At 51.2% G+C, this 11996-nt stretch overlaps 1 protein-coding gene across 1 annotated transcript in view; it reads right to left on the bottom strand.

The window, feature by feature from the left end:
• The window catches only part of EFCC1 (EF-hand and coiled-coil domain containing 1), a 41199-nt gene that overhangs the window by 4809 nt on the left and 24394 nt on the right, over nt 1-11996 (bottom strand). Inside the window, exons 4-6 of the mRNA XM_032842850.1 lie at nt 4179-4342; nt 1995-2136; nt 635-800 (exon numbers count right to left, since the gene is read on the bottom strand). Of these exons, the coding sequence (XP_032698741.1) occupies nt 635-800; nt 1995-2136; nt 4179-4342 (472 nt within the window). The remainder of the gene's footprint in view (nt 1-634; nt 801-1994; nt 2137-4178; nt 4343-11996) is intronic.

Here is an 11996-nt window from a genome sequence, read left to right as displayed (position 1 = left end):
CTCAGTAACTTTCCTGGGGAGAAAAAAGTCCCTCCTCCCTGTCGTCTGACTTTGATGGAGCTGCTAATCCCTGAACGTTGCCTGCCTACCACAGGGACTGGGCCAGGGACGGGCACATGACCAAGACTGGGTCAGCTGGAGTTCTTCCCTGAGATTTTATATATCAGGCTCTTAATTCCCCTGGGTGGCTCAATGGGAACCTGGAGCTGTCTGTGGTCCTGCCTTTCCTTTGACCACCACATGGAGGAAGCCCTTCTGAAGTAGGGGCAAATGAGGCCAGGACCTGGGAAACACCGAGCAGACAGAGATAGATGGAGACAATCTCGTCTGAGTCACTGGATCCCACTGTTCCTGAATCTCATCTCCTCTGCTGTTCTTCTGAAGCTGTTCTTGCCGGCTCCATATTCTATTAAATACCAGTTTTGCACTGAAGCTAATCCGAGTTAATTCCGTTGACTTGCAACCAAAATATTCTTCATTAAATCTAAGTCAAAGGAAGTTGCATGTCCTCTCTGAGTCTTGGTCTGCTCATCTGTGAACAGGGCCCAGTACTTGGCTGACATCCCTTGGGGTTCTTCTAGCTATGAGAGATTCTAGCTTTGATCCAGACCTCAACCTCTGGGGCTCAGCTGACCTCCTCCCCAAGTGTCCCCAGGGCCTTGCCACGGCAGCTCTGGGTCCCCAGCTGCTCCACCAGCGTGGTGATGTGGGTCTCCAGCTGTCCCAGGGTGCAGGCATGGTCACCACTGCCAATGTGGCTGAAGTAAGTCGTGAGTTTCTTGGCTGTCTGGTCATCACACCTGTGGCAAAGGAGAGCACCAGCACTGCGGAGTGGCTCTGCAGAGTCTGGTCCAGCCTTAGAATGTGGGTGTTTCTGCCAAGCCTGTCTCTTGAAAGCTAAGCCAGGCCATGGTACCCTCTGCCCAGTACCCTCCTGTGGCTCCCCTTTTTACTCCAAGGAAAAGCCAAAGCCCCCCCTCCAATCTGCCCCTGCAATCTCTCTGACCTCCATCCCATTCATCTTCACTCACCATGCTCCAGCCTCAGTAGCCCCCTCATTGACCCTAGAGCATGCCTCAGGGCCTTTGCACATGCTGTTCCCTCTTTGTGGAATGCCCTTCCCTTGTGTCCTTCAGGTTTTTGCTCACATGGCACCTTCTTAGAGTGACCTTCCCAGCATCTTCCTGCACCACCCTCTGTCCCTCCCCCCTGCTTCACCTTTTCTCCTCACACTTGTCACCACTCACTAGAATAGGGGCTCTGCTATCGGGATGGTGCTGTCTTGCTTATTGCTGTTCTCTCGGTGCCTCCAGATTTGCCCAGCACATAGTAGGTGCTTCATAAAAGCTTGCTGTTGACTTAGGGGTCGGGGATAACAACCACCTGGGAACACTGGCAGCACTGTACAATATAATTAAAGTCTGCGCTGGCTCTTGGGGGTGAACCGATGGGGATCAGGCACCTTTTAGGCATTTTATAGCTGCGACAGCAAGTCCTCAAAAACCTCTGCCAGACAAGTGTTGCTGGCCCATCTTAGAGATGAGAAGGCTGAGGCTCAGAGAAGTCTGCGACTTGTCTGCGGTGCCCCAGGCATCTGGTCTTTCTTCCCTCCAGGGTGGGTGTGAGGATTCAATAAGCCAGGGGGTCAGCTGGAGGAGGCATTGTAAGTGCTGTTTCTCGCAGGAGCAATGGGGAAGGAAGGGTCTGATATGTCCTGGAGTAGCACTAGAACTTGGGGCCAAGTCTTGGGATAGCGGCCAGTGGAGTGTGAGGGAACCAGTGGGAACACAGCTCCGTGCCTTTGTTCGTCACCTCATTTCATCCTTGCATATGCTGGGGGGCTCATCATCTCACTTTCCTCCTGTGGACCAGGGGCCAGAGTGTCCGGGGAGCTGGGGATGATCCAGTCGGGACTTGAATCCGGTCCTCAAGGTCAAGCTCTGGGAAGGGGCTCTGGGCCTCCAGCGCCGATCGCCCCGCCCCAGCACACATACCCACTCCTGCAGCTGGAGAGGCACGCCAGCAGCGTCTTGACCTCTGCCAGTGAGCTCCGCTCTTCCTGCCACTTCTCCTCACCTTCCTCTTCTTCATCGGAGGCGGCCTGGCCCTCCACTGAGCGGAACAGCTGCCCGTCCACTGCCGGAGAAGCAGGGGCTCAGGCACAAGGAACAAAGGGAGGGAAACCGGGCAGCCGTCCCCAGGGGCAGCTGTGGGTGGGCTGCACAGAGGGGACAGGCTCTGGCACCATCTGCCTCTTTTCCAGAGAGCCGCACTCCCACCCTCTCCGTGTCCCGACCAGTGAGGCCACCGAGGCTGGTGGGGCCCATCCCCAGGGCGTGGCCCAGGCCCTGAGCTGGCCAGCTGGAGCCCCTCCCTGGGGTTTTACACAGGGTTCCCGGGATCGAGAAGCCGTTTCTCTTCTCTGCTTTCTAAGATGACACAACCAGCCAGGGCCTGTCTGCGCTCTCAGAGGTGCATATTATTTCCATGTTAGGGTGTGACCGTCCCAGCCAGGGAGGCCAAGGGGCTGGGGTCAGGGTTCTGCACAGCAGGGGCACCAGGGTGAGCCAATTTTCAGCTCTCAGGGAGCTGCGCACCTCTACCGTTTGGGGGATGTACAGGAAGGATTGTCATACGTGTGACCCTGTGTGACACCCAGGGTGGCTGGTTGGGGCCAACATTGACCACCCCCCGTGTCTGGTTGGGGTACCTCAGTTGGGTTGTGCATCGGAAACCCTGGGGTTAGGCCACCCAGTATCAGTCTCTGTGTCTGGGGGAGGGTGAGGGGCAGCCCTCCCTCTGCTCCCCCTCCACCCTAGCCCAGGAGACGCACGAGTTCAGCCTAGTGTGAACCATGACTAGTTCTGCCAAGGCAGGGGACCCAGCGTGAGCTAAGGAGAGCCAGGCCGGAATCAGAGTCCAACCTCCAGGGAAGAGAAATGCCGTCATTCTTCTGGCCTAGGAGGTGGAGGGTGTGGGTCTGGAGCTCGTGGGGGGCTGTCTGGTCAGTCTGAGTGGAGTTCCTTCTGCACAATGGGTACCCCAGGGAGAAAGCAGGCAAGGCAGCAAGAGGTGACATTCCGTGACATCCTGGCTGTGCCTGAAGCTGACTTGGACTTTTTAATTAATCTGCTCCAGTCTGACAGTGACAATAGCCTGATCCTTGTGGACAGATAGTGCCCCGAGCAGCAAAGCTGTGTCCTCCTCCCCCTGCAGGGGGAAAGGAGAATCCTAAGCAGCAGAGCTGAGGTGGGCCTGGGCCTCTGTATTTTTAAGAGGCTTTAGGGTGATCCTGGCCACGTGGCAGGTCTAGGAACCATGGACTCAGGTCTCCTGACTTGGGACACCCATCTCTCTCCAGCCTGACAGCCCCAACGGTGGGGGCTCAGGGCCGTTCTGTTTTGTTTCAGTAGAAACTGTGCCAGACCGAACAGAACCAGGGTTGAAGGGACTGGTCCCTGACTTTTTGGTTGTGTGAGCTGCATTCCCAATATTGGCAATTCATTTTCCATGCTGGCAATTTCCTGACACTATTGTGTGTACCTGTGTTGTGTACGTGCACGTGTGTTTGTGTGTATGTGTGTGGCATCCTTGTTGTCACAGTCATTAACACCGTCCAGGTGCCCCAAGCAGGGGTAGGCGAGGGGCTCTGAAGAGGAATGGGAAGGACACCGCCCAGTAGCACCTCCACAGCTGCCCATAACTGAGCCCGGAGTGTACCGGGCACGTTCTCAGCCAGCATGGTTCCTCTTTCCACATGATGGTTCCACACCCACCAGGCCCAGGTTCTTAAGACCATGGGCCTCTTTGTGGTCTTCTTAAGGGAGGGAACCATCCAGCCCCTGCTTACACACTTCTGATGACGGGGTGCTCACTCCACCTCAGTTCCCTTGGCACCCAACCCATCCCTGCGTGGGACTAAAAGGAGACAGTTTTTTCGCACACTGAGTTGGAGCCTGTCCCTGGGAACCACCCTCTCCCACTGGATGTCTATGCTCTGCAGCCTGAGGAGGGAGCCCTTGTGGACTTGGGAAGCCCAGCCTCAGCACGCAGGGAGAGAAGGGTTCTGTCTGGAGGCCAGATGGCAGCCTCAGTGCCGACAGGGCCATGGGACTGGGACTGGGCACAGCCGACCAGTTGTGAGCCTGGCAACAAGTCTGAGTGGGGCGGAGACAAACCTTCGTCCAGGGGTCTGCTCCCGGAACCAGAACCACTGTCTGACTGCCAGGCTCCCTCTGGAGGGCTGTCTGGGCTTCTGGTCCCATTGTCCGGAGGGTCACCACTCTTGGCTTCCGGCTCTGGGTTGGCTTGTGATGAGATGGGGAGCTGGGTGCCCTCTGACCTGTGGGCAGGGGAGAAGACACAGGTGTTGAGAGAGAGGAGGGGACTCGGCCGGCTTCCCGCAGGAGAGTGTGGGATGTGGACCCACTCTCTTCCACTGCTTAGACTGCACGGGTAAGCTGTGTATGATAGGCCTGAAGAAGACACTGGGTAGTCTCTGCGGTTGACCCTACTGGCTCCCTAACACATTAGGCCTGGCATGTTAGAGTCAGCCTTCCATGACACACACTCACTCTCTCAGCACCTTTTGCACTAAAGGCAAAGTCTGAGGAGCCTCTGGAATGGATCTGTGTCTCTTCTAATAAGAAGATCAGCAAACAAATCCCTTCCTTCCTGCCTTTGGACATTGTCACATGGATATGATGTTTGAGGCTATGGCAGCCATCTTGAGACCATGAGGAAATGGCTGAAAGAATTATAGAGTAGTTAAACAAGAGCCCTGTCATCTTTCAGCTGCTGAATTTGCTAGTCTTGGAGTTACCTACCTCTGGACTTCTTATTATGGGTGAGATCTTTTAAAAAGTCTTAATTGTTTCAGTTACTTTTAACTGCATCAAAATTTAAAGTATCTCTCCTCTTTGGGCTTTGGAGAAACTGCTCATCAATCTGTTTTCTTGATAGTGTAAGGTTCTCACTTTTTGAATATTTACTTTCCATGTCACTGCAGTAACAAAGTCAAGGAAAAAATGAAAACGAATCTATCATAACATGAAAATATTCACAATGAACTAGCTGCTTGTTAAACTAGTCCTTCCCTCCTCCCTCATTGTGTACCAACATCTCTCTCATCTCTTCAGAATCTCTCATTCCTTATTTCTCTCAGACTATCAGGCGTAACAACCCCAGTACAAAGGGTGTGTAAAATGAAACTGCACATCTTGGAAAAGTCAGGAAGAGGAAGCCACTGAGAACCGAGTGTGGGGAGTGGGACAGATGAGGACATACTTTGGAGTGTTCCAAGAAATAAAGTGTGGCTGCAGGGAAACAGAGTTTCCCTAGGGAGACAAAGGGTGTGCTACACTTGTCTAGTAATTGGTATTTAACTGAGTCTGTCATTACCCTGCTGATTCAATCTGTAAGACCATGCCCATAATCACATAAATGTGCTGTAGTGTCCCTACTATAATACAAAAACCAAACCCCAACCAAACAAAATAACCCTCCCCACCATACGTCTTCCCCCAGCTACTACCCCTTTCTCTGTATCCTACAGAGCAGAGCTTCTCGAAAGAGTTGCCTCTGCTACACATTGCTGTTCCAACCTCAGCTTGTCACCCATCCCTGCCGTGCTACTAGACCCAACGGCGGCTTCTCAGTGCTTCTCTCCTTTGGCTGGTGAAGTGAACACTACATTTCATGGTGTACATTTCACAGTGTACATTTCAGAGTGCACACATCATAGTGTACATTTCACAGGGCACACTTCTTGGAGCACATTTCATGACTACTACTACACAGAGAGCAGTGAGTTCTAAATGACTCTCTCACCTGGTCACTTTCTTCCCGTGGCTTCCAGGAGTGCCTCCCTCCCTGGCACTCCTCCTTGTCTACTTTGCTAGTTCCTCCTCTTTATCCCCATGCCTCTATGCTGGCTGCTGTGCCCTCAGACTCCACCTGAGAACTTCTTTCTATCCACTCACTCTATAAGGGGTCTCAGCCAGTGCTGTGACCTTAAGCGCAGATGACTTCCAAACGTACCTCCGGGCCTGGCTTCTGGGATCCAGTGTTCTGACAACCGCACCCGGCTTAACTGCTGCCTTGGGGTCTCCACCTGGATGTCCCACAGGCGTTGCAGACGCCGTGTCTTTGTCTGCTCCTTCTGCTTCCCCTTAGTGAAAAGCGCCACCACCCACCTGGCCACCCGAAGTGGACGTCATACGTGCGAACGGACAGTCTGACCCATCACTCAGTGCCCAGCCCAGGGGTGCTGCAGGGAGGCTGCTCAGCAAAGGGCTGTGGTGTCATGCTATTTCGTGGCCGCTCCCTTGCCTGGGTTTGTGCAGATGTGGACAGAAGTGAGAAGGAGGAAGGGGGGAGAAGGAGTGCCACCCCTGCCCTTGGGGGACCTCTGGGTGGCAGGGAGCCCAGAGTCTTTGTTCTTTAGGGCCATGCACACTAGACTCAGGGCCAGACCCTCACATAGGCAAGGAGGGCGCTGGGTCCACAGAGCAGGGAGGGTGTCCTAGAGGACTTGGGGACTTGGGGTTGCGTAGAATAAAAGAGGCTTGAGTGGAGGAGTAAAGGCAGCAGGTGTGTTTGGGGACAGATGGGGGCCAGCAGGGCTAGAGACGAGGATTTACGGCAGGTCAGAAGGGGCTGAACAGAGCCTGGTTGGGTACCCCAACTTTGGGCTGGGCTTCTGTGTGCTATTTTGGGTCCTGCTCTTCCCCTGGACTTATGAGACTGGTAGCTCTCAAAGGAAGAGAAGGTTAAGTCAAAGAGGGTGGGGGGGCCAGCAGGGATCTGGACCTGGGTCTTTCTTCCAAAGCCTGACCTTGTTCTGTTGCCCCATCCCTTGTGTCACCAGGCCTTGGAAAGTCCCACATATTATAAATGGTGGAAGCCAGTGGAGCCTTGCAGGTATTAGGTTGAACCCTATGGAATTGCTGGCTTTTGCTGCTTTTTGACCTGCAAAAGGGGAATTTAAAATGGTTCAATCTGATCCGATAGGACATGTTTGTATATAATGTTTCTTGATTCAGGAGTGATTACCCTGGTTTGTGAAAGGCTTTGTTAGAATTTTCTGGCCTAAGGGCTGCCTGGCTTGCTTAGTCGGTGGAACATGTGACTTTTGATCTTGGAGTAGTGAGTTTGAGGCCCCTGTTGGATGTAGAGATTACTTAGGTATAAAAATCTTAAAGAAAAAGAGAAAAGGATTTTCTGGGCCTAGAAATCTGACCGCTATCGGCCCTAAGACTGGACCACATGGCCCAGAGGTTTAAGTAGGGTTTCCCATAAGAATGGGTCCCTGAGGGTTGGGGGAGGAGATGGAACTGCCTAGGTATGGGGCAGAGGGTCACTGTGGCCCTGATAATGATCTCGTAACCTGCAGATCCTTACAAACGTCAGCCCCAAGGTCACGGAGCTGACGCTGCATCACGTTACATCTCTCCTCTTACCCCACTCCTGGGCCATCAGCACTTGCTACCATGGCCATTTTCTGGAAGACAGCTCCAATCCTGCTCCAAAGCCCTCTGTGGCTTCCCATGGCCAACTAGAGAAGCCCAGATCCTCTGATACTCCAGCCCCTCCATGGAGGAGTTTCTGAAGTTGCAAAGCAAAGATCCCAAGGAAGAAAGAACACATTTCACTCAGGAGGGCCCTGTGGGTGCAGAGAAGTCCCTCTGCTCTCTTCCCACCCCCAGTGCTGCCCCTCCAATCCCCACTGCGGTGCCAAAGGGAGTGGAGGTCAGCTCTGGCCCTATCTCTCTTCCTTCAAAATGCTCTCTGCAGCCAATAGGAAGAACTCCAGTGTCCTAACACAACACCGAAGGTCCTCTGAGATCTCACCCACCCCTCCAGCCTGATCGCTGTGATGACCACTGGACACAGCACGGCCAGGCGCACTAAACCTCCTGTGTGTCACCCTCAGGGCCTTTGCACATGACAAGCACAGCTAACACCTATATGGCCTTACTGTGTGCCGGACACTGTACTGTTCTGAGTATTTTTGTGCCAACTCATCTAGCCTTCCCAGCAACTCTAAGGAGGAATGATTCTTCTTGCTGCCATTTTACAGATGAGGAAACTGAGGTGCAGAGAACAGAGTAATTGGCCCCAGATCACATAGATTCCTCTGTCTTCAGCGTGTACACCCAGCTTAGGAAGCTCTGTCTGGAAAATCCTACTGGCCCTTCACTCTCCCCTCTCTAATGCACATGCCACATCCTCCCCTGTCTCTCGAATGGACTCCCAGAGTTCACATGCTCTCTGGTGTCCTGTTAGGATCTGTGTCCCTCATCAGATTGGGGTTTCCTCTGGGCATATAGCACAGGGACAGAGGGGTCCAGTAAAAACTGATTGAATGAAACCACTGATAATAGTGGGGGTGAGGAAGAAGAAGGGCAGGTAAGACCTGGACCAATCCAGAGCTTGGATGGGGATCCCGGGGGATGGGGAACACTTGGATGGGGAACAATCTTAGATTGTTCCAGAAAGGACAGAGAGGAGAGCATTCAATTTGAAGCCACAAGATCCAGGCGGAGTCCCAGCTCCAATGAGCTTTACCTGTGGATCAGGAGCTAACCTCCCTGCCCACATCACTGAGGAGTGGACCCTCAAAGTGGAAGGATGAGGTCAAGTTTCCTAAACCGCAGACATTTTTTAAAAATATTTTATTCATTTATTTGACAGAGAGAGTGAGATCACAAGTAGGCAGAGAGGCAGGCAGAGAAAGAGAGGGAAGCAGACTCCCTGCTGAGCAGAGAGCCCTATGCAGAGCTTGATCCCAGGACCTTGAGATCGAGATCATGACCTGAGCCAAAGGCAGAGGCTTAACCCACTGAGCCACCCAGGTGCCCCAACCATAGACATTTTTGATCACTGACCCTCTTGCTTACTGTATGGATTTCCTTTAATAGGAAACATTATTACTACTAGTGAAAAACCAATATATTGTCATGCATAGAAAGTAACCAGAAAAATACGTAAAACAACAACAAAACAAAGTGAGTCAGTTGTAGCTAGGCCTTCTTTTCTGTCTGCTCCCGACCCTGAAGCTATTCTTTCTCCCTTAAAATGGGGGTTAGTCCTGTGAGGACCTAGAGATTTGCCCGTTCCAAATCAGGACTGAGAAGGCCCAGCGCCCTTGCTCCATGCCTCCCTGGCCTGGGAGCCCTTCCGCACCTCTGTGCCACTTTCCTTTGGGAGCCATGGAGGAACTGGGGGAAGAGGGGACTCCCGTGACTGCAGAGGTGCCTGTCACTCAGCAGGCATTAGAGAAGGTTCTGGGGGAAAAGATGGGCCCTGGAGGCTGCCCACTGTCCCCTCGCAGACTCACTCCCAGACGGGCCTGAGTCCTTGTGTGCGGTTGGGCGTTGTCTCCAGCTGGCCACATCTGTGCACTGCCTGTAGCCTGGGGTGAACCTCTAATGTCTCCCTCCTGTCAGAGGCTGACGGCCACAGCTGGCCACCAGCCCAGCGGCTTGCATAATCTGACAAAGGCCAGATGTTGCCCTTTCTCCCTTCCTCCAGTCCTGCAGCTTCTGGCCCTTGGCTTCCAGGTCTCCAGTGGACAGACTCCCCACTGGATCTGTCATGGGATCTGGCATGCTGGAGAGGGGTCAGGGGAGCCGCCAAATCTGGGTTGTGCCCCACAGGACTGTGGCTTTACAGTGTGACCCCCTCCCCAGCCTTCATTCCATTCTCCCATTCACTCATCAGGAAACACAGAGGGGCCCTGAGTCCCGTGAAGAAAAACAAGATAGCCGGCTGAGGAGGAATGACTGTGTCCGCCAGCCTTCGTTATGCCGTGTCCCAGCGAATCTGCAGGTCTTCCTAGCCATCTGCCTGTCCATCTGCTGACCTATCTGTCCGTCCATCCGTCCATCCATACATCTATCCATCCAAATACATTTTCTTAGCCCATATTCACAATGGAGTTTTATATTTCCATATGTCTTCCAACCACGGGGAGCTCCTGCCTTCACCAGCATTCGAGGCCATTTGAGATGGCGCCCAGATGAACAGCAGCGTGTGTGTGTTTTAAACAGCTAAGCATTGATTTTTAATGTGTATTAAAAAACAATTAGCCTTATTTCACTTAGCATGGGTTCCATCTGAACCCATGAGACTCTTAATCTCAGGAAACAAACTGAGGGTTGCTGGGTAGTTGGGGGGTAGGGATAGGGTGGCTGGGGGATGGACCTTGGGGAGGGTATGTGCTATGGTGAGTGCTGTGAACTGTGTAAGACTGATGATTGCCCCTGTACCCCTGGGGCAAATAATAAATTATTTGTAAAGAAAAAAAAGCAATTAGCAAACACAGCAAACAATTTTAGTTTTACCTGTATGATAATGATATACCCTTCTTTTATTTTTATTTTTTATTTTTAAAAGATTTTATTTATTTGAGAGAGAGCGTGAGCAGAGGGGGAGGGGCAGAGAGAGAGGGAGAAGCAGGCTCCCCACTGAGCAGGGAGCTGGACATGGGGCTCCATCCCAGGACCCTGAGATCATGACCTGAGCCAAACGGAGACACTTAATCTACTGAGCCACCCAGGTGCCCCAATATACCCTTCTTTTAAATAAGTTTATTTAAGTAAAAAGAGTGATATGATTTAAGGAAAAATGTTAATCAAATAATAATAGTACAGGTGCGATGCAGGACTCTATCCCAGGACTCTGACCTGAGCCAAAGGCAAACGCTTAACGACTGAGCCACCCAGGCGTCTCTGGGCACCCTATTTTTATAATGGATATTTTGGAATATCCCGGTGTGATCCCAAAATGATCTGGATAAATAATATACCTAATCTTCCCAAATATTTTAAAACAATTAATGTGATGCTCTAACAGTGATCTAAAGTAAAAAGGGACTTTATGATATATATTTCAATATGTAAATATTAAGTCATATGATTTTTTAGATGTTTAAACCTATTTAACAGGGCTAAGATTTTTTTTAATTGAAGTGTTATTAACACGCAACATTTCCTTAGTTTCTGGTGTCCAATATGGTGATTATACATTGCGCTCTGCTCAGCTGCAGTGCGGCTACCACCTGTCACCATACAGCCCTATGACAATACCACCGACTACATTCCCTATGCTGTGCCATTCATCCCCTTGACTCACTCATTTCATAACTGGAAGCCTGTATCTCCCACTCCCTTTCACCCATTTTGCCCATCCCCCAACCCCTTCCCCTCTGGCAACTATCAGCTTGTCCTCTATTTATGGATCTGTTTCTGTTTTTTTTTTTTTTTAAGATTTTTTAAGAAAGATTTTACTTATTTATTTGTCAGAAAGAGAGCACAAGCAGGCAGAGTGGCAGGCAGAGGCAGAGAGAGAAGCAGGCTCCCTCCTGACGAGGACCCTGATGAGGGACTCGATCCCAGGACCCCGGGATCATGACCTGAGCTGAAGGCAGTGGCTTAACCAACTGAGCCACCCAGGTATCCCTTTTTCTGTTGTTGTTAAAATGACTGTTTGAATTTGACACTAGGAAGGTAATATTCAATTGCATATTATTGACATTCTTTTCCTATGTTTGACATTTTGAAATAAGGACTAAGAAAATATATTTGGATGGATGGATAGATGGATGGATAGAGAGGCAAATGGACAGGCAGATAGATGGATAGATAGATATGTAGACTCACTGGGACACAGCACAATGAATGTCAGGGGACATAGACATTGCTTATCAGTTGGTTAAGCACAAGTGTGATGTGGTTCTAAAATGGTGAGCAACTCTTGGAAAATTCAAACAATTCAAAACAAAGTATAACCTTCCCACTACTCACACAGCATTGCATTCTTGGAAAATCCATTGTGCATTAAAACTATGCAAAAAAATTGTATTTTTCTAGGTAAAGCAGAGTTAGAGTCTAGTCTTAGATCATGGTAGTAAAAGCAAGTTTTTCGCAGAATGAATTCCCCGGGACATCTGGAAGTCGTGGGAGGTACAGGGCAATCCTGGGTCACACAGGACC

The sequence above is a fragment of the Lontra canadensis genome, unplaced genomic scaffold, assembly GCF_010015895.1.
Source record: "Lontra canadensis isolate GAN:19392208 unplaced genomic scaffold, GSC_riverotter_1.0 scaffold133, whole genome shotgun sequence".
NCBI classification, from domain to species: Eukaryota; Metazoa; Chordata; class Mammalia; order Carnivora; family Mustelidae; genus Lontra; species Lontra canadensis.
Note: the sequence above shows the minus strand (reverse complement) of the source record. Positions and strands in the feature narration are given on the sequence as shown.